The following is a 24686-nucleotide window of genomic DNA, read 5'->3' as shown; positions in this document are numbered from 1 at the left end:
CGGGTTAACTCAGATCAACTTATCAAACATGAGTATGATCATGAAATTGAAATAACCTCATTAAAAGCAAATAAAAAATAAATTAGAAGTCTAAATAAAAATAATACTCAATTAAAAAAGGTACCAAAAAATAAACAAAGTCAATCTAAGTCAAACTCTCAAACTCGCAACATAGATCATGAGATCATGATAACCTCATAGAAAGTAAATGAAAAAAATATAAATTTTACTTTTCAACCAACCCAATATTGAAGAATGAAATCGAAAAAAAAATCAATTAGAAAAAGCAACAAAAAAAAACGAATCCCAATTAACTTGGGTTAACATATTAAACTTGTAATCTAGGTTAAGAAATTGAGATAAATTCTTATAAAGAAAATCAAAAAAATTATCAAGCCCCACTTTCAACAAATCTAATGTTGAAAGTTGAAATTAAAATAAAAAAAAAAAACTAAATCCACAATACTAGAATATAACCTAACAAAAAGAAAATAAAAAAAGATTATAAAGTACAATTCCCAAAGTAATATAATATTAAAGAATTAAATTAAAAAAAAAGTAAAAAAAGAGAAGAATAAAGGGTTTCTGAAGGGTGAAGTTAAAAAAAAAACTATTACAATAAATAGTGATTTATAGGTATGACTACAGTAATTTAATCACACCTTTTAATGTCTTGTTAATTTACATAAGTCAAGTATCCATATTAAGAATATTTAATAATCATTCTTGTTCACGTATATAACTAGTTTATAATGCTGTGACATGCTATAACTTGAATAAATAAAAATTGAACATAAATATAAATGTTCAGCCTATAAAAAAACTATTTAATATGGTTATTAAACCCGACCTCTTTGACTCAATAGATCAACATTAACATTAAACCTTGTGAGAGTTGCCCTGCATGACCTAATCGACTTAGCAAATTCAAAAACAACTTGATAATTTGTAAAAATTATAGTTTGACAATAAAAAAAAATAATAATTAAGATGACTTTTTTAATAATAAGATTTTGATATATTGAATCGACTCAGGTTTCACGACTTAAACTGATAAATTTGCAATTAGAAGATAGACTCCATTAGGTGTAAGATTTTGTTTTGTTTAAAAAAAAAACTATTTTTACTTAATTATATGAAAAATAAAATTTTTAAAATTAAGAACAAATTAAATATTAAAATATTTGTTTAAAATTATGATAACATTATAAAAATAACATCATAAACTGAAACAATTTATGAAAACAAATTTAAAATCAAATAAATGTTAAAAACAAAAAAAAATGATTGGAGAGAAATAAATCACAGTAAAAAAGGTGGGTTGACACCCAACTAAATCAAACAAATGTTAAAAACTAAAAAGAGAAAGACAAAAATGATTGGAGAAAAATAAATCAGAGTGCAAGACTTTGTTTTTTTTTTTTTTTTCAAATAACTATTTTTAACTTAATTATATAATAAGAAAAATAAATATTTTTAAAATTAAGAATAAATTAAATAATAGAATATTTATTTGAGACTATGATAATATTATAAAAAATAACATCATAAAAAAAGTGAAATAATTTATAAAACAAAATTTAAAATCAAATAAATGTTAAAAATAAAATTAAAAATCACAGTAAAGAAGGTGGGTTGACACCCAACTCTATTATATGCATATGTATTAGGTAATTATATTTACTTCAAGCCACGAAAGAATGTGTAATATTGCATTTTATTCATTATAATACAAATTTTACATAATAGTTTTAAGGAATTCACTTGCTAAAAAATAGTAAGTATCTCATATATTAAATAAGTAAATTTTATTAATAAATTTCAAAAACTAACTAATTAATATTTTCATTAAATTAATTCTAAAAAACTATCATCAAAGATTTGTTTTACTCTATAAATAAGCATTCAAGCAAAGGCAAACGCATGGGGTTCTCAAACTGGAACCATACAGTGGGTTAGAAGAGTCCTAAATTCATTCCGCGTAAATGCATTTACCGTAAGAACTAAGAAAAATTACCATTAGTAAATGTGTGGATTTACCTTTTCAATTCTATTTTTATAGTGCCTATAAATTATAATTGATACATTTTAATAAAATTGATTTATTTTATGATTTTAAATTAAAATAGAAATATGGAAGGATAGATAAAGTTATAAGCCATTGTTAATTAACTATAACTGTTTATTAATTTTGAATATTACTCCTTTTGATTTTGACAATATAGGTATCATGCAGTAGGTTTTTATATACTGAGATGAAGTTTCTTTTCCATTATTTTACATAAACAATCTGTACCATAGTTTTCAGATTTGGTCTGGTTCAAGATTCGGGTTTCGAGTTTTAACCGGATCACCGGGTCGCGTGAATTAATTTTTTTTTTTTTTAAATCAAAACGACATTATTTTAGTTTTTTTTTAAAAAAAGTCAATGAGTTACAATCAGGTTTTGACCGGGTCAAACCTATCGAGTCAGCTAAGTCATATCGAGTTTTTTTTTTTTTTTCCTTTAATCTGACTTAGTTTTAATTATGGATCGATCCGTTGAGTCAGGCCAGATTTTAAAATTATGATATGTACATAAACTTGGATCCTTTTATATCAATGTTCTAAATCTTTTGAATTTAAAAGATTAAATGAAATGAGAGAAATAAAATATAATGAATTAAGTTATTAATACTTTATCAATTTAAATTTAATAATTTAGAATTAATAATAATAATATATATATAAAAAAACATAATGAAAGAAGACATATGATAATGTCAATTCATGAACTTGTAATTTTTTTTAAAAAAATTAGTAATCCTTACATATTAATAAGCAAGTCATTTATATCCAGATTTATAATTTTATAAAAAAAGATTAATTATCATGTGAATAACTTATTAGCTCAACTACATATTTCTTTTTCTCAAACTAAGTTTCATTATTATGTTTTTCTTTATCATGAATGCATATTCCTTTATTTTATTTTATTTTATTTTTAGAGAAATTTAAGAAAAGCAAGTTCGCAAATCCATAAGTAATTTATTATTAAATAAAAACTATAATTGCAAGAAATTTTGATAATTAAAAAGTAAACTCTTTTAGATTTTCCCTAAAAAAATAAATAAATAAATTCATAACCAACGCATTTGCTTGCTCCATATTGTAACTTGTATAGTATAACTGGAGTTTGGCCCGTTGATCATCAGCGCAAACCTTCCCTCCCTATTCCTACCTGTCTTCGACGCTTCCTCCACGGCAACACCGCAGCCGGTACTCTTTCTCTTTACACATATATTTACAGTTTTGTACGCCTCCTTTGCCTTCTATACCAATTTGCTTTCTTAGTTTTTTTGTTTTGGGCCTCAAAGATTCTTGATTTGAATTCACGTTGATCTTACTATCTATAGCAAAGGAAAAGAAAATCTGTAATAATATATATTTCGTGATTCTCTTAAAGTTAGGCTTGAATAAATTGATTGCTTATTTAAAATCTGAGTAAAAAAAACCCAAATTTAACCTTGAATTATGCTCCATCTCGAACTTGAACTTGAGATTTAGTTTTGGTAATCTGGGTTGTTCGGTTTTTGGTAGTTTTAACAATCTATGAGAACGTTAGTTCCAAATTTGAGGATTTTTTTTTTTTATATATAAATAAGAATATGCCACTGGAACCAAATGTGCCTGCTGGTGCATTGCGTGTACATGATATAATGATATGACAATGGTGATAAATGGTGGTTTCAGCTTTTGGGTTTATGCGTGTGGGTTATTTGTTTAGAAAATAATATAAATCATATCTTGAAGTCTCACCTAATAGCTTAAGCTTTTGAGTTGAGATGTTTGTTTGACAATTTGAACTTGTTTATATAAATGCTTTGTAGGTAATCCAATTGTCAATCTTTATGATTTTATAATGGTGTCTCATATGTTCTGGGGTGATTTTAGTTTCTGGCTACTTTAAAACATTCTGCAGACTGGCATCACAGGCACAATCCTGCAATGATAGTGTCCTGAAGGCCAAATGGGTTTGTTTTGGTCATGGTACGAGGGAATGTGTGTCTATTGTTGAAACAGATTGTTTTAGAACGCTTGGGAACCTTTCTGTAGATTCAAACGGCAAATAGAATAGACATTTTTTACTTTTATCCATTATAGTGTACATTGTTTCACACTTGGAGTGATTCCATAGATTGATTGAAACACCAATCTGCATCTCAGGACTCTGATTGAAAATTAAACCTTAATGCTTGTGCAGACCTGAGAGAATTGTCATGTCTGCAAGAAGGCATATTCCACCAACTTTAGAAGGGCGTGTTATCCAAGCACCTGGGATGATGCGTCATGGTCCATTTCCTGCTGGCCACCGTACATCAGAGCCACTCTCTCGTTCTGATCTTCTAGAGCATAGGCTTGCTGCTCAGGCTGCGGACATTGAACAACTTGCAGGGGATAATAATAGACTGGTTACTAGTCAGATGGCCATGAGGGAGGACCTTGCTGCTGCTCAGCAGGAAGTGCAAAGACTCAAGGCACATATTAGAAGCATCCAGACTGAAAGTGATATCCAGATCAGGGTTTTGCTGGATAAAATTGCAAAAATGGAAAAAGACATCAGGGCTGGTGAGAACGTGAAAAAGGACCTCAAACAGGCACATGTGGAGGCACAGAACTTGGTCAAAGAAAGACAAGAGCTTGCTACACAAATCCAACAGGCTTCACACGAGTTGCAGAAAATCCACACTGATGTAAAGAGTATACCAGATTTGCATGCTGAGCTTGAGAATTCAAGGCATGAACTCAAGAGGTTAAGGTAGTAATAAATCTGTCTCAAGTTTTTAATAGTTGCTGCTTCCTCGTGGACCTTAAATCTGTGTTAAATTGTGAACCTGCCACTGAACCCTTCATGATGTTTAATTCTAGACTTGAAATAAACTACCACTGACTAGAGTTTGTTAATAATCCAAAACAACACCAATTACTGGCTCCATCATCCAGAGATATGGTTTCAGGACCTAAATGCATAGGATATTTTCTCTCCTTTTTTTTTTTTTTTTAATCTTTGAGGAATCATGATTGTAATACTAACATTGAATGGTGCTTTCATAGTGTGGTTATTTATTTGACTGTTCTGTTTTACACTAATTAAGGTTTCTCTGAGTCTAACGTGCCGGGTAATACTAATTCTCTTGCCTTGTACTACTGTAATATTTAAACTAGCCCCTGATTCATGTGACATTGCATGATGTGCTTTGTAAATGGAGGATTTGTGAGGAAACCAAATACAAGTGGGAAGCGGGGAGTGAAAAAGGTTAACTGCAGCAAACTTGCATCAGCTTTGGAAGTAATGGATGATACAAAAGTTGATAAAACATCAGTTTTTGTCTTCTCTGTGAGCATGATGGTTATGCAGTGTGCACTGATGAAATGGTACTGAATAACAGCAAAAGAAAAAAAAATATACATTCATTGATATAATAAGGATTCGATTTTTTCTGTTAAAATATTTTCACTGTTACATACAATGTACAGTTTATTAAGTTCTAACTTACATCTACATTTTTTTTTTCATCTGCTCTTTTGGTGAAAAGAGCTACATTCGAGTACGAAAAAGGATTAAATATAGAGAAGGTGGAGCAAATGCGAGCAATGGAACAGAATCTCATGGGGATGGCAAGAGAAATGGAAAATTTGCGCGTTGATGTCTTGAATGCTGAGACCAGAGCACGTGGTAACTTTTTGTGTTGTATCTAAATGTGGTGGTCGCGTCCTTCGAAATATGTTTTGATTGTTTTTTTAACATAATTCTGGTGCTGATCTGTGTCATTTTAGCTCCAAACCAATATATTGGTGGCTACGCAAATCCTGATGGATATGGGAGGCCTTTTGTTCACATGGGTGTTGGGCCAGCAGGGGAAGGGATAATTCCTTACAACAGTAGCAACAGTGTAGTGTCCAATGTTGGGTTTGGTGGTGCAGCAATGTCTACTACTGGTGGTGTTGCTAAATGGGCAGGGCCTTTTGATCCGTCGCATGCTCGGGGGTGAACAAGATGAAGCTTTGATCAGGAGCTATCCAGAAGCTTTTCTGCCTGCCTTGCCTGGCATCAGTTGCTACAAGGTGAACATTAAGTAGTCTTCATTAGAGGCTTTTCACAAGCTTTAGCTGCCTACCACTTTGCTCTGCATTTGCAAAATGCATAATTCCGCTAATGTTATTGTGTATATTATAGATTAGATGTTTTCTTCACTTGTTAGCTAAAGTGACATATGGCATTGCAATGTAATCTGTTAAAACATTTTAATTTACGTAGTTCATCAAGAAGCTGCATTCTACAGAACCATTTAATTTTGTATCCCCTTTGACAAGCTCTTTGATGAATCAAACTGGACTCCAGGAATTGAATTCTTTAATTTCTTTCATTACATCAGTCTTATTGAATCAATATAAAGGGTTATTAATCTCAGCATTAGCCTTCCCCCTTGATCTGAATTTTTTTTTTTTTTTTGGTGGGATTGAGTGAAGCTTGTTGTAGAAAAGAATGTGCTCTCTTATTGCTAAAAAAACTCCCCGAATACATGCTAATTCAAACCATAGAACTAAAAACTTAAAAATAACAACAATTTAGAAAAGAAAGAGCACGCACACATGGTGACCAGCACCATAAAACAAAAACAAAATTACAAAAGAAGAAAATCATCCTTATTACACTAATTATTTTGAAAAGATAAAAAAAGCTTACCCTTTTCTTGAAAATGATCGGGCTACACTATAAGGAAAACACCTCTCTTTCTTGAAATGGTGGGGACAGATAAGTAATTTGCAGTCTTAATTTTCATCAATTGTAGTGCTCCCACATAACCATAACGAATAATGATAGATGAGCAATAATAAGAAGTAAGCCCATCAAGATAAGTAGGACGCCAAGATTCCTCCATTTGCTTTCCATTACTCTCACAAAACCATGTCTACAAGATCCACAGTTGTAACACAAGATATTTTGATCATTCTGCCATGTAGCACAGTCGCTATATTGCTGTTGTGATTCATCCACAGCCCCTTCAACTTTTGTCCAGAATGTGGCATTCACGTACTCCATTTGACATATTGATGGTGGTTTGCAACATCCGGCCTTCCATGTAACAAAATAACAAGTATTAAATCAGGAAGCAAAGAGCTTACAATACGGATATTATAGAAGATATTCTTCTTCTAAGATTAAGGAAAGAAAGAGATTAGGTTTATTTAAAGATTTTAATCAGGTGATTAACTAGTTGCCGGCATTACCGTAAAATCAACGAATAACTAACAGCATATGATCACTTGAGAAATTATGCCTAGAAAAGTAACCTGATCGGAGCGGAAAATATGCGTTCTTATAATCTTGTGGGAAACATATCAATTTCACTATAGAGACGACATATATAAAACTCATTGCAAGCATCATAGTAAAGTGTCAACAGTAAATTATATCATGTTAAGATATGCATAAAAGATGGTTCAAATATAACAAATCTAAGCACATATATATATAACATGCATGCTATAAATGAAACTTCCTACCTCTATGGATGATAATTTCTTGATACTGAAATCAAATGCTTTGAGATTCAACGACCTGGACACCAAATCATCGCATGTTCCAGTATTGTAGATGCATGATTTAATATTTTCCCAGTTGTCATTATGGCGAACTTTTTCTCTGAACCACTTTGGTGTAGCCATCAATCTTCTGCTTTCCAGCTTGTTAGCTCCCACAAGTGCAAGTCCCATTGTGAGCATCACGATCAATGGCACCATAACTAGAAAGAATCCCGGCACCGGAAACCGTGATCTCAGGAACACAGCAATGTTGCTAATCAAGGAAACAAAGATCAATCCAATGCCGATACCAATCTGTAACCTTGGTAGCCATAAGAGCTCCTCACAATCGTAATCTTTCATGTAAAGCAACCAGATAGCGGAGGCGAGGATCAGAACAGAAAGAACAAAGGTGATAATCGATACTATGCTTGCATAGTTTTTTACTTGATTTACTTTCTCATCAGACTTTGTATTTCCCGCTACTTCTTTTTTAGTTTTGGTGGTTTCTTCGGCTATCGTCATTGCAAGAGCTTCTGTAGGGTTAGTATTTTCTGCCATATTAGAGATGAGCTGAGACAAAAAAATTAATGGCGTTGTTCACTTCTTGTCTCTCTTATCCACTTTATTAACAATTGTTCTGTTTTGACTGTACCAAGTCAAGTTTGTTAAAGAATATGGATAAACGTTATAGAAAAGAGATCCTAATAAATAGTAAGAGTCAATATTATTTGAGAGATTCTAGGAAGAACAAGCATTGTTAATTCGACGCGTGATAAGAAAAGTTCAAGTTTTTATGTGAAAAAAAAAAAAATAAGAGGAAAGTTTTAATGCAATTTTTTCTTTAAAGTCTTCCCTATATCATGCGTTTCTCATTTCAAGGGAAATTTTCTTTCTTTTTTCGGAAAATAAATAAAAATAATTAAAAGAATTATTACATTTTTAAAAAAAAAAATGAATAAGGTCAAGCCCATATAATAAAGATCAAGCATGAATAAGGTCCATTGAAAAAGAAAAAAAGAATTAGACAACCTCGTGGTCTCAAATTTCGTTGAAAGAAAGAAAGAAAGAAAGAAAGAAAAGAAATGTAAGTCCAGCCCAGTAAACAAAACCCCAGATTATAATTCGGATCAAAGATATACCATTAATTAATATTTAATTATTATTCTATCAAGTAAAAGAGCTCCGTGTTGTTGTTTTACCGTAGAAAACACTATTTACCGAGATTAATTCATGCTTGATCAAGCATGAATAAGGTCCAATGAAAAAGAATTATCACTATTTATGTGTTTCCAAAGCATTTAAAAAAAATTAAAGTTTTTTTTTTTTTTTATTTTTTTAAAATTAATATATTTTTAGTATTTTTAAATTATTTTAATGCGCTGATATCAAAAATAATTTTTTTTTTAAAAAAAAAATTATTATTTTGATGCATTTCCAAATAAAAAGCACTTTTAAAATCAATTGCAACCACACTTTCAAACACCCTAAATATTATATGCGGCACACTACAACTTTGAAGCAAAAAAGAAAAAAAAAACAAATATTTTGGCATAGCTAAAATGATTTATTTAAAAAAATAAATGAAAATTCAAAATTTTCTGCATATTAGATGATAATTTTTAAAAAAAATAATAATAAATTATTGAAACTATTACATACTAAAAATATATTTTTTATATTATATTTAGATGAAAATATATTGGATTCACCTGAGTGAATTTGGGTTGATCTGTGAAACCAGTAGGGATAATCTTGAAAAAAAATGAAGAAAGCTCAATCTTCAATTAACTTCATGTTAAAGGATGAAATTCATAAAAAAACAATACTCAAATTAAAAAAAAAAAAAAACATAACTAAACTCGAGTAAACCAGCAAAATTGGCAACTCAGGTCATACACATTACAAGATTTAATAACTATTTTTTTATCCCAGAAGTTATTTCTTATTTAATTATATGACAATAAAACACATGATAAGCTATTTGTATAAAGGTTCTTTTTAGAAAAAAAAAAAATAATAACCAGTACATGTGCATCAGACTAAGAATAGCAAAAGGAGGCCTAATCATTTTAAGCTAAATAACAAAAGGAGATTTTTTTTATTTTAAGTAAAAGATAAATAATTGATAACAAATGATGAAATTGTATTTTTATTTATTTAAAGTCAAATATATACATATATAAAGAAATTATTGATAAAAAAATGATAAAAGAGATTAAAAATGCATTAAACAACTAAAAAGAAAAAAAATATATTTTTCACCAAAACATTATGGCTGAATCCATCAAACTTGCAATCTCAATCATGGACTCAACCAGGTTTAATATATATTTTTTAAAAATTTATTTTTCACCTAAATATAAAATAAAAATAAAAAGGTAAAAAAAAAAGTTAAGGAGAGGGGCATTTGGGCATTTAAAAAAGAGTCTAGTTGAGGCCTGTGTGCCTAGGCCTGTATTGTTTTTCATCTTTTTAAATCATAAATGAGCTTTTTAAAAAATAATAAAAAATAAACCTGTAAAATATGTTAACTTGTTATTTTACATAAAAAAATCATAAATATGAGTTGAAAAACTTATGCATGTATCCAATTAAATAAATTATGAATTATTGTGTATATAAATGAAAAAAATGTCATTAACGATAAATAAAAATACAATTGAAAAAATTAAGAGATAAATATGAATTAAGTTTTTTAATATCACAATACGGGTTAGTTATGTGATTGTGTTTAATGAATTTATGTACTAAATCAATGTAATAGAAATCGACACCCATATAAAATTTATTGAATAAAATAAAATAATATATTACGCAAAGGCTATATATATTAAAAATATTATAAAACTTAAATATTTAATCTATACAAAATAAATTACAGATGAATCATACTAAATTTTTTAAAACGTAGACACACCCAATATAATGGAATTAATTAAAATAAGCCAAAAAGAATTCATAGAGAAGGGGGTGTTAGTTAAAACATAAATTTAAAAATTATTTTAAATAGAAAAGGTATTGATAAAAAAAAATCAAAAGTTCTTTAAAACAAAAAAAATAAAATGAGGTTAGGCTAAGCGCCTAGCCTAGTAAGAAAAGGCACACACATGAGTTGTTTTTTTTAAAAAAAAAATTAATAGAGCGAACAACATGTCATAAGTTCTAATTGTTTGAAAAAAAAAAAAAACAATGTATTTTTTAGAGCTCCCCAGAATTTAGCAACTAGTTGGTCGAAAAAACAGGAATTGCTGTTTTTTTTATTATTTAAAAACTTATTTTACTTGTTTTTTTCTTTTAAGTTCTATATCTTTCAATTTAATTCTTTTTTTTCAAAAATAATATAAAATTGGGTTCTAATTTGAACTCAAAAGGACTCCATTATGCAAAATAGAATTCGAGAACCAAAATGATAATTTTTAAAACAATTACTATTGAAATTTATAATGATACATGAGAAGATGAATAATAAAAACAATTATAATAAAAACTATTTCTCTTTAAGTTTATTCTGTAATCCGGAACATGTATTTTTCAGTGCACACTACACAAACTTTAAGAAAAAAGTCTACCTGCTTTATAACTGCATCTAACGTCCAAAGATTTGGCCTTTACTTAAAGAGGAGTACTGCTTGCAGTAGCAAATTTGCACTTTGAATTTAATTACAGCTTAAATAAATATTAATTTAATGTAAATTAAGTATGGTGGGTGACATATCCTTAAAAGGACCGTGACTGTTTCATTGATCTATGGCGATAAAGCAGGCGATTTTCACTTAGTTTAATGAATGAAAAGTTTTATACAAATGTCTTAAGACAGGACAAGGATGTATATATACTGTTTAAAAATTAAAATCTCCAAAACTTCATGAATACAATCACAAAGTGATGATGTTCTAAAATTTAATAGGCTTAAAAATGAGATTTTGAGTGTTTCTATGGCTATTAATTATATGTTCACGTGAATATTCTCTTCTACTGAACTCAAGAAGTAAGTAGTTGACGGTTAAAGACTTAACAAATGCAAAACAATATTTTTTTAATGGGGTTTAGAAACTTTCAGATGATAAAATTAGTGGTTTTTTTTGTAAGAAATTGTAATAAATAAGATAATAAACTTTAAATTCTAAGAACAAGAGCGTTTATTTTTGTTTATGTATGATAAATGCTTTCAAAATGAAAATATAAATATTTAGAAAATAGAAATTATTAACCATTTACATGGGTAGTTTATGGAGTATATATAACTCATGAATCTTGTAATGTTGTTCAAATAAAAGGGTCGGAGTGTTATTATCTCTTGATAGAATTAATGAGAAATAAATATATCTTACACAACATTAAAAAGAGGGATAAATATCATTTACACAATATTAATAATAAATATATATCTCTTACACAATATTAATGTTGATGGAAAAATAATAGACCCTTAAAAGACTTTTATACACATAAAAGTATAGAGAAATGATTATTATTGACATTAACATTTTATTTTAAAATTTCATAAAAATAAATAAACAAAGCCTTGTGGCTCAATATGTGGTCTATAATGATTGTTAGACTCATACCAACTTGAACTTGGCATGATGCCAAGTCTACAAGGCAATGGAATCTGACAACTTACCAAACTCATTTTTATTTGAGTTCAGCACATACCCAAACTTAGAGATATTAAGTCTAACATCTCGTTAGACTCATATTTGTTTGGATCTAAGCTGAATCCTATGATTTTGGATTTGACAGTTTGTTGAGCCCATGTTTATTTGGGCTCAACATATACCTGAACTCAATAACATTGGGTTTAATAGCTTGCTAAACCTATATGTACTTGGACTCGATGCATTGTTAAACCTAATGTCTTTGGGTTTGACAGCTTGTCATACCCATATGTTTGGGCTAGCATGCAATTGAACCTAATGACATCATATTTGGAAGTTCATTAAACCTATATATATTTGGACTTGTAACATAGCTGAACACAAAGATATTAAGTGTGGCAATCCAAGCTCTTTAGGTAGATTTTTTCCTTACCCTTTTATAAAAGTTTTATTATTTTTAATTTCACCCTTCAATTTAAGTTGATAATGCATTGCATTTTTTCTTTTCTTTTCTTTTGTTAGTGTTTTTGTTTGTTTTTACTTAATTCTTCAATTTTAACCCTTATTATTTTAATTGTTATTTTTTATTTTTTATTTTATTTTGTATTTGTTTTTCAATTTCAACGTTTTATTTCCTAGGAATTGAGTTTTATGATTTTTTTTTCATATATAGTATTTTTGATATAATGATCCAGGTCACAAGTTTGAAAAGTTAACAGGAGTTAACATTTTTGTTTTGTTTTATTTTCATTTATGCTATCAACGTTCAACATTGTTTTTTTTTTTTTAAAAAAATAATTTTATGGTTTCTTTAATTTTTTTATTATATTATTTGAACCTCATGATATAAGACACAAGTTTGTCAGGTTAATCTAGATTAACTTACACCTTAATGTTTTAGATTACATATTTACTGTGCTTGCTTAGTTAGCTAAAAATTAAACAACATTATCTATTTACTCTTAAATAAATGTTTTTGTCCCTTGTTATATTTATTTGTTATCATATATATATATATATATATATATATATATATAAATTCAACTTATTAAGTTAATTGATAATATAACTTGAGTTATTGGATATTTTTAGCCGCCTAAATATTTTATTAGATAAATAATATAGATACGCAACATATCTAGTTTTTGTTATAAAATATAGGTGGTGTTCTTATTATAAGAACTCGACTTCACACGTTACAGACACCAGTCATTAAAACCATGGCTTGAGAAAGTGGAATGCGAAACTTCTGCATGATGACAAAGTGTTAAATATTCAAAGCCATGCTTGTATTTTCGTGTCTGCACCTATTCTCATCGAAGATTTTGCCAAGAGACGGAAGCTTTTTTCTCTAACTTCTTCTGTTAGAAATTCACACAGACGTAATGGACATTCATGACATAGTGTTTGTACTAGCTGGTGCTAAATTCCAAAAGAACACTTACTTGATTGTAAAAAGATATATATTTGGAATTTAAGGGAAATGATTAACTTGTCAGATTTTAAATTTGTTTTTAAAAAATTATTAATTTAAATTTTATAAATTTTAGAACTATATGGTTGTTAATTTTAAAATCCATAATATTTACATTCATTCTCATTCTCAGTAAGCAGCTCTCTTGGATTATGTGGATTAGGTACATATGCATGTTGTTTAAGAGGAAATTATTTATTGCTGTATATGGGCTCCTGAATCCTTGACCACTGCTGTCTATTGTTTTTATTTTATAAATATATACTTGTGTTATGTATATGTTATTTTTATAACACGAAATAGCTCTGAGTTAACTTTAAAATATTGAGATCAAGTCCATTTCTTTAACCAATAAGAAAATAGGTTATTAATTCAATGTAAACTAATTTATATTAATTAGACAGTTTTAGTACATGAAAAAAACAGAAAAAATAAAACTAAGAAAATTAAATCATACATTGCCACAAGTTTATATTTTCATAAATTTTCAAGATAGTCTTAATAGTTTTTGTTTTTGTTTTTTTTTTTTATCATTATTACCATTTGGAGAAAATAGTTAGAAGTTAGAGTACGCGTTGGTTGTTCATTTGTACAACATAATTTTATTTTATTTTATTGAAATAGTATTTTTAAAATTTTAAAATAATTTGAAAAACAACATTTAAGTTATTAGATCTGTTTAGAAATATAATTGTAGTAATTACTTTTTAAAGTATTATTTACTTAAAAATATATTAAAATAATATTTTTTATAAATTATTATATCAGTATATTAAAATTATCTTAAAATATTAAAAAAAATGATTTAAAAATAAAAAAAATTAAAAAAATTTTAAAACGTAAAAATAAAATCTTATCTTGAAGCTGACCGACAGTGTAGCGACGTCGATAAGCATTGGAGGGTGACACGCGGTGGTTGCTTATTGACGGTATTGTCCTTGGGAGCAGCAGAAGACTGCTTTGTAACGGATACTCGAAGAAGGACAAAATAACTTGGCCGGAATGGATAAGAAGCCCAACGACTATCTCTGACTCTCTCTCATTTTTGAAAATCCATTTCATTAATTGTTTTAGAAGGGAGACTTTATCCTAACATTTTTTTTTTTTAACATTGTATCATCGTAATTTGTAAAAACTTTTTATTGGCTAATGGTTAATAAGTGATTCTCCTTCTTTCTTTCTTGTCTGAATTCTCAAATTCCTTTACAAAATGAAAACAGAAAAACACAAAGCATAACTACACAAATTAATATTAATAAGAAAAATACTGAAACATCAACATTTTTTTTTCTTTTTTAAATATAAAATTCATCAACTTTGTTTGGAAGGAAATAAATCTGATAATGCAAAACAATATTTCATTGGATAAAAATAATATGCTCAAGGCTAGTATTTAATTTATTTAATATTTGTTTTAGCGTTTTAAAAGTGTTTTTAAAAAATTTTAAATTTATTTTTACTTCAAAGTAATTTTTTTTATTTTTTTCAGATTATTTTGATGCAATGATATAAAAAATAATTTTTTTAAAAAAAAAATATCATTTTGATACATTTTCAAGAAAAAAAGTATTGTAAAAAATAACCACAACAACATTTTAAAATAGAAACATAATAAAAAAAATTAATAAGTTACAAAAAAAACTTATCAATGATCCTATTTTTTTACTAGGGTTTGGAAAGCCTACTAGCAGCACTTATGGTTTAGAGATCATATTATTTTGTTCGATAAATTAATTTTATTACCCTTTAAGTTGAGATTTTTAAAATTAACATAAAAAGAAATATGTCTTTTCACATTTTTAAACATAATAAAATAAAAACTTTACTCGTAAAATAAAATAAATAAACAAAACAAGCGTTCAAAGATCTTTTAGTCATTTCACTATGATTTATTTTTTATTATTACCGGTTTTAAAAAAGTAATTTAGTTTTTTTACATAAATTAAATATTATTTTAATGGAAAAAGGTTGTTGGTGCATTGGAGGTACCCGCAGACCTCTAGCAGCGCTTGCACTCTTAGAGGCCAAAACTATATTTTATCAACTTTGTCTTTTTTTTTTGTTGGTACAATGTATGTTAGCGGTAATGGAACGATTTGTCACTGGTGAAATTTTTTTTTCCTTCCTAAAAAATTACAGCTTGATCCTGTTAATTGTTGATATTTCAACTTTAATTCTTATTATTTTGATTTTTAATTTCTATAAAACCTTTTATAAATTTTTTATTGTTTTTTAATTTTATCATTCTATCTAAATTACAACTTTTGTTTTTGTATTTTGTTGTTGGACATTATTTTTTTTAAAAAAAATTTAACTTTATAGTTTTTTTCAATTTATTTTCAACTAGATTATTCTAATTTCATAACTTGAAACACATGTTTAACACTTTAACTCAAATACTTATTAATTGTATATTATGGTAGTCTGAATTGACATGAATTTGTTTTTTTATTTTTTTGGTTAAATTTTGTCCTTTCTACTCTTGAAAAAATAATTATATTCTAAGTTAGTGTATTTTTTTTTAATTTTTATTTATTTACTATAATTTCTTATTTATTTTTATTATACAATTAAAATAAAACTAGTTTATTTAATTGATGAAGGCTGTAACTTGAAACATATAGTTTTTCATTTTTCTTTAAAATGAAGTTCCGGCATCAAAACAACAAATATTTTTTTTATTCCTCCACGTTGACAGCGACTAATTTCCATCCGTTAAGACTGTAAAATTTCAACCACGTGTCTCGCAAACCCATCCTCAGGACACAGGCGTTTAGCGCGTGTAGTTGTAACTTGCCTTTTATGTAACCTCCTCCTTCATTCTAAATCACAACTCCCTTCCAAACCCAACACTCTTTTCTTTCTCTCTGATTTTCTGAGCAACCAAAAAACAACTATGTTTCGTCTAAGCAATAACTTGGTAGGAATCCTGAACTTCATTACATTCCTGCTCTCAATCCCCATCCTGTGGGCAGGGATCTGGTTAAGAAACAAAGGAGCATCCGAATGTGAGAAATTCCTCGACACTCCAGTTATAGTTCTTGGTGTCTTCCTCTTAGTTGTCTCACTAGCCGGTCTAATTGGCGCGTGTTGTGGCGTGTCATGGCTCCTCTGGGTTTACCTCGTAGTTATGTTTCTCCTCATTGTCGTACTCTTCTGCTTCACGATTTTAACTTTTGTGGTGACCAACAAAGGTGCTGGTAAAGTTTTGTCTGATAGAGGGTATAAAGAGTATAGGCTGGGTGATTATTCGAATTGGTTGCAGAAGAGAGTGACCAGTGGGAAGAATTGGAGCAAGATTAAGAGTTGCTTGATCGATGCTAAGATTTGTAGTGATTTTCATCAGAGATATTTGAATGATACTCTCACCGTTCTCTATACTCGCCATTTATCTGCTCTTCAGGTTTTCTTTTTAATTTTTTCTAGTCTCTCCATTTTTTGGGATATTTTATTTTTTTACTTTGTTATTGTTTGATTTTGCGTTATTGTTGTTGTCGAGATCTAAGTTTCAGTGAAATAATCTTTATTTATCTTCCTTTTTATGAATTTTTCTAGTGTGTTTATTATGGTATTTTTTCTCTTACTAACAATTAGTATTTTAGTTTTTAATCTCCTATTGGAGAAACGACATGTCACTCGTGAGTCATGATGAATCACTGGTCGTCTGTATAATTTATTCTCTATTGTTTCTAGTTTATTGTAGCTGGAGAGAGAAAAGCAAGAGCACTTTTAGGTGAAGAATATGGTTCTTTTTTGTGGATTCTAGTTATCACATGTTGTTTTAGCTATGTGGGAATTCTTCATAGATAAGAGCATAACTTTATTTAGGATAAAATAAGAGCATCTGGGCTCCTTTTTTATTTTTTAATCTTTACTTTACATATTCTTGAGATTTTGTTGGGATTCTGTAGTTAGAGACTCTTCCTGTGTGGTGATATATGAACGAAATATACCCCTTTCGCTTAACTTTGCTTGTGCTTTTGCTTGAGTTGTAAGTTGGGAAAAATGACCCTGTTTTGTTTCTCAATTACCATTAGTTATTTACCTTGGACGAGCACAAATTTTCATTTATTTATTTTGTTTTTTTTATCGTCTGCTAATTGTTTTCATACGGGGCGGTGGGGTCTCTATTCCTTTATGGCCTTCCACAGCCTTATGGACTGAGTTGTTGCTGTTCCGTGTTTGTATGCGTGCACTGGGACCTCTCAGTGTAAATGCGGAAGTTCATTTTTATGGTTTTGGGAATTGTCGTAGATGTTTTTTCCTTTTCTTTTATATTCAAGGCAATGGCAGAGCAATATGAACTTTGATTACCCTAGGACAAGAGAATGCAGATTCGTTTCTTTTAGCCAAGTGGGTTATTATCAATCCTAAATAATTCATTTAGTTGATATGTGATCTTTCTATAGTTGGATTATTTCTATGAAATCTTGGTAATTAGCTATTCTCCAAATCAGACATATATATAATAACTACGTTTATTTAGATATTGCAGTAGACTTCCTCTTTATGAAGTGCTGACAATACTGGGCTCTGATGTTGTTTCTTTGTGATTTTGCAGGCTGGCTGCTGTAAGCCACCGGATAGCTGTGGCTTTACTTATCAAAATCCGACTACTTGGGACAAGACTACAAATGTCACCTCCGATCCTGACTGTAATGCGTGGGATAATCAATCAAATGTTCTCTGCTTTAACTGCAACTCTTGCAAGGCTGGGCTTCTGGACAACCTCAAGAGTGATTGGAAGAAGGTGGCTGTTATCAACATTATATTCCTTGTGTTCCTCATCATTGTGTACTCCATTGGATGCTGTGCATTCAGGAACAACAGAAGCGAAAATGCATACTTTTCTGGATGGAAGCACACTTAACTTGGGAGAATTCTACTTGCTGCCGGCATGGATGCAGAAAGTAACGCGTAGGATTAGTTGTAGGCAGCTTACTTATGTGCTGCCCACTCTGTTATATATTTATCCTTTTCTGCAGATGGTTTCTTGTATAGCATGTGTATGCCTTTCTTTTAGTATCCCTGTGAACATATTGGCTTTCTATGCCTCATATGATAAGGAGTTCATATTTTCTAAATCTGCGACTTTGTTTTGATCATTCTTCTCTGATTGGCTTAAGCATTCAGACAATGCGTTAATTTTTACCCGTACGTTGTTTTTTGGGCCTTAATGACATTCTGAATCAGCTTTTATTACAGCCCTTTAATAGATTTATTACCATGGAGTGGTGCAGACAGTGCATTGATTGCTGATAAAAGACAAGCTCAGAGGAACTGGTTTCTTCTGAATATATGTGGCTGTGCAGTGGAGTCAATGCTGGTGTATTAGTATTTTATATATATGATAATACTAAAAATAAAGAATATTATATTAATATAGTTATAAATAAAAAAATACTTCAAAAAACTATTCAAGTAACAGTCTCATGGTGGTTGGATATGCATCGGTGCCATTTCTTATTCCAGAAGGGTTTTTTTTTTTTTTTTTTTTGACATGGAGAGAAGCGAGAACAGGATTAAAAAAAGGTTAGATATTTCTCTCTATGGCAAGCAGTGGTTGATTGCGAAGGAGAAGATTAGGAAGGAAGCTATCTTGACGTTTCTCGAGACTCGTTTTATGTATGGCGATGATAGCCGGCGCTGAAATTTGCATCAGATATTTGTTTGGTTGTCTGCTTGTTTAGAAGTAACATATTGAATAATTTTTATATATTTCAAGATATTTATTTTGGATATATATCCATTATCTCATATTGTATGTAACATTTAATTATTTAATCAAATACATACTCACCATATCTAACACTATTAAACTAACACATCTTAGAATATATATATACATACAAAATTTAAAAGATATTCAAAATTATTATTAATTGAATTAAAATTTGCGCTCAAATGGTATTAGGGTCCCTCTCGTCTCAAGACATCTTGTGTTCGAGCCTCTCCTTTATAATAAAAAATTAAATTAGATTTTCATGAATATTACAAATGATACATAATTTATCAATTTTTTTTTTTAGATTAATATGGAATGTTTGTGTTAGCTTCCATGTACATTGACCAATTCTATGGATCATGAAGTTAACGACTATGTAAGTTTCCAGTAGCTTTGATGTTTATGGGACTTGAACAGATGATCTCTGAGAAATAAATTTAAAACCTGATCAGTTGAGTTACATCTTTCACATCGATTAAATATAATTAATGTTACATACAGAAGTACTGAATTTTTTTTTAATACAAGAGTAATTCTTTAATTAGTAAAACAAAATGGTTGGTAAAACATCTCAAGCATTTCGGGCATCTTAAATAACATGAATGAAATTTTAAATGATAGGGATGGATAGATTTTTTTTTTTTAAATGCTAAGAAATATCTCAGATATACAAGATGAAAAAAAAAATCTAGAAATTGTTTAGGAACACAGTTAAAACTATAATTTAATATATTTAAATAAAAAAGCTATTTTAAAAATAATTCCTACTATTCTGTCGAAACATCCCCTGTTAACAAATATCAGAACACCGATTTGTCGTAAAATTGATAATAAAATGAGAAAAGAAACGTCTTTATCTTTGTGTTCCTGGTAACTTCCAAATCTTAATTATTGTACCTTGTGTTTATATGCTAAAAGACCATACATTTAGTCCAGTGGTGAATTATTATTGTCTCTGATGAGTCATGGCGCACGTATGAGATCCACTTTCTTGGAGAGGGTCCCATTCTCCAAGCATGCGCTTGCTTGATTTCTAATTCAATTGTGTTGTCGCATTTTTCAGATCCTTCCATTTGTCTTACCTAAATTAAAGAGAATCAAAAGGCATTTTTTAATTTTAGAATAAAAAATCTAAAAACTTAAGATCTATGATTTTGATTTTAATTATTAAATGGCGCGAATGATCTTCTGGGAAATATTAAGGGTGCAGGTGCATATCTTATTTTTATAGGAGCGTGTTTGGAAGTATGATTACGATTGTTTTTTAAATAATTTTTCATGCTGAAATACATACTAATGATTTTTTTTTATTTTTTAAAAAATTATTTTTGACATCAGTACATCAAAACGATCCAAAACATACAAACCGTATTAAATTTAAAAAAAAAAATTAAATTTTGTGGGAACACGGTTTGCACCGCATTCCCAAACACACTCTAAATCTTCGTGGAACCATTGCAGGAGATATCAAATTTTTAATTACATACCATGATTAAAAAAAATTAAAAATTAAAAATTAAAAATTGAGGCATTTCCCTGTGTTGTTTTTCAATACAGTGTGTCAATCATAGTTTTGAAATCCAACTCGGTCCGACGGGTTGACCTGGTACCTGGCTAATCTGGAGCTGAAAAAAAAAAATAAAATAAAAAACCTGGTTACAACTTGTTAATTTTTATTATTTTTTTATTAAATTAATATTATTTTAATTTTAAAAAAATTAATCTGAATAATCTAATTAAAATCTAAAATTCAGACCTTAATCGAGATCTGAGTCTAAAAATTATGGTGTGAACCCTCCTCCTCCTCTACTTGCGGAGCAAAGCTTGTAAGAACCCGGCTTCGCATGGGTCCACAAGCATATGCCGCCATGGGCTATCATGTTGATATCTCTTCTGCAACGTATTATCACCTAGAATTAGGACCCACGACTTGGGCCACCGTGCTGCATAACAATGTCTTTGTACCATGAAAGGAAGAAAAACAGCATGAGAATTAAGTACGAAAAACTAAAATGTTTTTCTATAGTGTTTTGATGCATGCTTAAAATTATAATTAAAGGTTTTTCTACGGTGATTTTTGAAAAACAGGCAGGGCATACACCAATGGTTTAAAATAAATAATTCTTCACTCAAATTCAAATTTTTAATTGGTAAAATATAACTTTTTTGTTATTCAAAATATTATTTTAAAATAAATCTTAAATTCAAAACTAATTCGAAGCCTGAACAAGATCCGATGCATGTGAGTTGATTTAAGTTCAAAAACCCACTTTATTTAGAACGCTTTTCTTTAAAAGCTTGGGTTGTTTTTTTTATTCAATTTCAACTTTTCAACTTTCTAATTTAAAAAGTTTCTTGTTTATTTTCTATATAGAATATAGTTTTTTAAAAGAGTATTGGTTTTTACCAAGATAGGTAAATCAAGAATTATTTAAAATCTATTTTTCATTCATTCATAAATTACGTTAATTTTTCGCATTAAAGAGCTTATATGAGCCCATTAACAGTATTCTTAAACATTTTTTCTAACTATATGTATTTCTCGGACAGAAAAAAAAAAAAAGAATTTTTTTGGTCTTCAGGTTCATCAAACTTTGTCGACATTAGAGAATTTGTCAGGTAGAAGTGGCTTTTCCAAATTTATTTTGCAGACGTTCTTTCCTGAAGATTCATCTATAGAACCTTGCTGAATACTTGTCTGGTCAACTTGTGGCATAGAATTTGCCCCTTGTCTGGTCTCCCTTCGGTCTTCAGCTTTACCCCACAGCACCATATACAAACCAGCGATCACAGCAATAGCGCCTAACAAGCTGAAGTGAGGCAAATATATCAGATGACAAATATTAGAAGCACTAATTAGCCATTTATACTTGTTTCTGGTGATAACTAATAGATTTCTTCATAAAGATAATAAATTTTTATGAAGACAATATTCCAAGGTGTTATTTACCTTGCCGTGTAAACCATTTCATGCTGAAAGATAGCAGCTAAGGTGGTCACAATAACAGTAGATAGGGGGCTGAACATTGCTGAGAAGAGCGGACCCCTGCGTGCAATGCACCAGGCTTGAAGAACAATGATGCTTGCAGAAGCAATCCCCTGGTCAACGTAGGTTTTTATCAGTGAAATTTAGATTGGTCATGGAAGGCTACGGTTACATTTTAATTTCAACTAACAAAACATGTTCATCAAGATAAGAGTACAGAGAGAGTATGACTACATACTACGTAGAGCAAACAAGCATACTCAAGATTTGAATGTGGTTTCCAGGCTTGTGGATCTGTCTTTATGAAGATGGTAACTGCTGTTGTCTGTATGGATCCAAAGAAACACATCCAAGCAGTAGAGAGTAAGGGATCAGGACATCTTGCTGATATTGGGACCTGTCCAGAATTTCAGTGGAAGGAGTTGGATTTGTGATTTCATTAATGCCAGACAGACATATGAAGATAACGTAGGGAGGAAAAACCTGCATGATGGTCCAAATTGCCCAGCAACAACTGTTTCCAAAAAGGATTAGTGAACCCAGCAACCAAGTCTCACCACTAGAGCCGCTGGAAGATTTTATTGCTACGATTCCTGCGTTAAGTAGCTTTGGCCCTCTGAGCAACGCCATGGACATGGCTCCACTAACACTGATAACTGTCCCTATTATCTTCGCGTTACTTCTCAAGCTGCGGATATTGACTTTCTCCATTCTGATAAATTAGAGACATGAAGACTTTCAATATTATATTAGACAGTCAGTTGCATGCCCGATTTTGTTGGTTCGCGAAGATTTTTCATTTCTTTTGTTGTATTATGTCGTTTATCTTAATCATTGATGAATATTTATTGTTTTGATTATATGCCTGCATAACTGAATAAGTTTAGATCAAAAGAAGAAAGAGTTTTCTGGATGTACCCTATAGCTGCTGTAAATACAAAAGTGAGTCCAGGAACTAAATTAGACATTGTGCTTGACATTGTTGAAGAAGATAAGGAGATGCCTTCAAAGTAGGCAATTGAGTTGATTGTTGGGCTACAAATGAGAAAGATCAGATCATGTTTTCAGTGAATCTCACCACCTCTTCACACAAAAAACTAAAATTCAAAGAGAAATCTACCCAAGCAAAGCAGCTACATATAACAATACAAATTCCTTTAGTCCCAGAGAAATTGTACTGGACGCTCTCCTGTCAACAAAAGCAAGAAATATGAGAAAAAACTTGGAAAATATTATATATATATTTTTTCCCCAATTAAAGGGAGGGAGACTGGCTGAGATAAGATAGATGTTAATTACCTTCTTGAGAAATAAGCCATAGGTGCTATGACCAAGGCTGCAATGACCTGCCTGTAGACTGACAGGATTTCAGGACTTAATCCTCGTGAAAATGCTGCTTCAGAAAAAATAGCTACTCCTGCTTCAAGAACCTGTACTCCCATCATAGCCATCACAGGCTTGTAACTATCTATCACACTCATGCTAAATTCTTAACAGATCAATGGGGTAATTCAGTCTCTGTAACAGCAAAATATGCCCAATTATACATCAGTATTCTCATCTAGGAATGCAATATTGGTATTTATATACGCTGATGTAAGGTAGCGAGGTTGTTCAGATACACATCTAATCTACTCTCAGCGTAAAGGTTTCAAATGAAATCAACATAAGAACCAAATACATGGCAAGTCCATTAACACTAGCACAAAGTCAACAAGTTTTCTTATTGGTCAACAAGTCCAATATATACCATAGTTGCCAATAACCTAATCAAACGCTCGGATGACTACATTGCTCTTATTTGCGTGCCCATAGTACCGTCTGCTGATGTAATGTAGTGGGTCGACGTACGCATCTAATCTGCTCTCAGCAACGGTTTCAAATGAAATCAACAAAAGATGCGAATATATGGCAAGTCCATTAACACTCACACAATCGGGCTCATGAACCTGATGCAATGAAGGCGAAGGATATAAAGATTTTTGCAAGTCAAAGCCCTTTAAAGATCAAAGAGAAGACAACTAAAATATTCAATTCTATTCATTCTTCACTTGCCAAAAGCCATTACAACCTTTTATATATATGGAAAAAAAATAAAAACTCCCAATAATACTAAATGAAAAAAAGATAAACTAGGAAAAATATTTCTTAAAATAGAAAAAGACTAGAAAAATATAATAATAAAGAATTGAAAAAAAATTAAAAAAATTATATTTTTCCAAAAAAACTCCCACATCAACCACTAAATAAAATATCAAATAAAATAACATAAATTAAATTCTAATAATAATAATAATAATAATAATAAAATCAAATAAAATAGACTTGACTAAA

The 24686-nt window shown here is 29.8% G+C and overlaps 4 protein-coding genes across 4 annotated transcripts; 2 read left to right on the top strand and 2 right to left on the bottom strand.

Moving 5' to 3' along the window:
- Positions 1-3099: 3099 nt before the first annotated feature.
- LOC118058225 (protein FLX-like 4) lies at positions 3100-6398 on the top strand. Its single transcript, XM_035070929.2, has 4 exons — positions 3100-3258; positions 4244-4798; positions 5577-5716; positions 5818-6398. The coding sequence occupies exons 2-4, from the start codon at positions 4260-4262 to the stop codon at positions 6030-6032; spliced, it is 894 nt and encodes a 297-aa protein (XP_034926820.1). The 5' UTR covers positions 3100-3258; positions 4244-4259; the 3' UTR covers positions 6033-6398.
- Positions 6399-6761: 363 nt separating this feature from the next.
- LOC118058205 (tetraspanin-15) lies at positions 6762-8273 on the bottom strand. Its single transcript, XM_073409875.1, has 2 exons — positions 7502-8273; positions 6762-7136 (listed from the first exon to the last, which is right to left on the bottom strand). The coding sequence occupies exons 1-2, from the start codon at positions 8125-8127 to the stop codon at positions 6824-6826; spliced, it is 939 nt and encodes a 312-aa protein (XP_073265976.1). The 5' UTR covers positions 8128-8273; the 3' UTR covers positions 6762-6823.
- An 8186-nt stretch (positions 8274-16459) lies between these two features.
- LOC118058226 (tetraspanin-8) lies at positions 16460-18725 on the top strand. Its single transcript, XM_035070931.2, has 2 exons — positions 16460-17044; positions 18203-18725. The coding sequence occupies exons 1-2, from the start codon at positions 16538-16540 to the stop codon at positions 18509-18511; spliced, it is 816 nt and encodes a 271-aa protein (XP_034926822.1). The 5' UTR covers positions 16460-16537; the 3' UTR covers positions 18512-18725.
- A 3228-nt stretch (positions 18726-21953) lies between these two features.
- LOC118058206 (WAT1-related protein At4g30420-like) lies at positions 21954-23833 on the bottom strand. The gene is made up of 7 exons (XM_035070907.1): positions 23652-23833; positions 23473-23541; positions 23271-23387; positions 22836-23064; positions 22591-22749; positions 22317-22465; positions 21954-22176 (listed from the first exon to the last, which is right to left on the bottom strand). Exons 1-7 carry the CDS (start codon positions 23831-23833, stop codon positions 21954-21956), a joined length of 1128 nt encoding a protein of 375 aa, XP_034926798.1.
- Between the last annotated feature and the right edge of the window lie 853 nt (positions 23834-24686).

The sequence above is a fragment of the Populus alba genome, chromosome 6 (genome assembly GCF_005239225.2).
Source record: "Populus alba chromosome 6, ASM523922v2, whole genome shotgun sequence".
Lineage (NCBI taxonomy): Eukaryota > Viridiplantae > Streptophyta > Magnoliopsida > Malpighiales > Salicaceae > Populus > Populus alba.
Note: the sequence above shows the minus strand (reverse complement) of the source record. Positions and strands in the feature narration are given on the sequence as shown.

What these genes read in the sequence shown, in the direction of transcription:
- LOC118058225 (XM_035070929.2), top strand. Translation starts at nt 4,260, where the DNA reads ATGTCTGCAAGAAGGCATATTCCACCAACTTTAGAAGGGCGTGTTATC. An exon ending in CATGAACTCAAGAGGTTAAG is followed by an intron (nt 4,799 to 5,576) that starts GTAGTAATAAAT and finishes TTTGGTGAAAAG; the next exon opens with AGCTACATTCGAGTACGAAA. An exon ending in TGCTGAGACCAGAGCACGTG is followed by an intron (nt 5,717 to 5,817) that starts GTAACTTTTTGT and finishes GTGTCATTTTAG; the next exon opens with CTCCAAACCAATATATTGGT.
- LOC118058205 (XM_073409875.1), bottom strand. Translation starts at nt 8,127, where the DNA reads ATGGCAGAAAATACTAACCCTACAGAAGCTCTTGCAATGACGATAGCC. An exon ending in GTTATATATATATGTGCTTA is followed by an intron (nt 7,137 to 7,501) that starts GATTTGTTATAT and finishes ATTTAATACTTG; the next exon opens with TTATTTTGTTACATGGAAGG.
- LOC118058226 (XM_035070931.2), top strand. Translation starts at nt 16,538, where the DNA reads ATGTTTCGTCTAAGCAATAACTTGGTAGGAATCCTGAACTTCATTACA. An exon ending in GCCATTTATCTGCTCTTCAG is followed by an intron (nt 17,045 to 18,202) that starts GTTTTCTTTTTA and finishes GTGATTTTGCAG; the next exon opens with GCTGGCTGCTGTAAGCCACC.
- LOC118058206 (XM_035070907.1), bottom strand. Translation starts at nt 23,833, where the DNA reads ATGAGTGTGATAGATAGTTACAAGCCTGTGATGGCTATGATGGGAGTA. An exon ending in ATGGCTTATTTCTCAAGAAG is followed by an intron (nt 23,542 to 23,651) that starts GTAATTAACATC and finishes TTTTGTTGACAG; the next exon opens with GAGAGCGTCCAGTACAATTT. An exon ending in GTATTTACAGCAGCTATAGG is followed by an intron (nt 23,065 to 23,270) that starts GTACATCCAGAA and finishes CTAATTTATCAG; the next exon opens with AATGGAGAAAGTCAATATCC.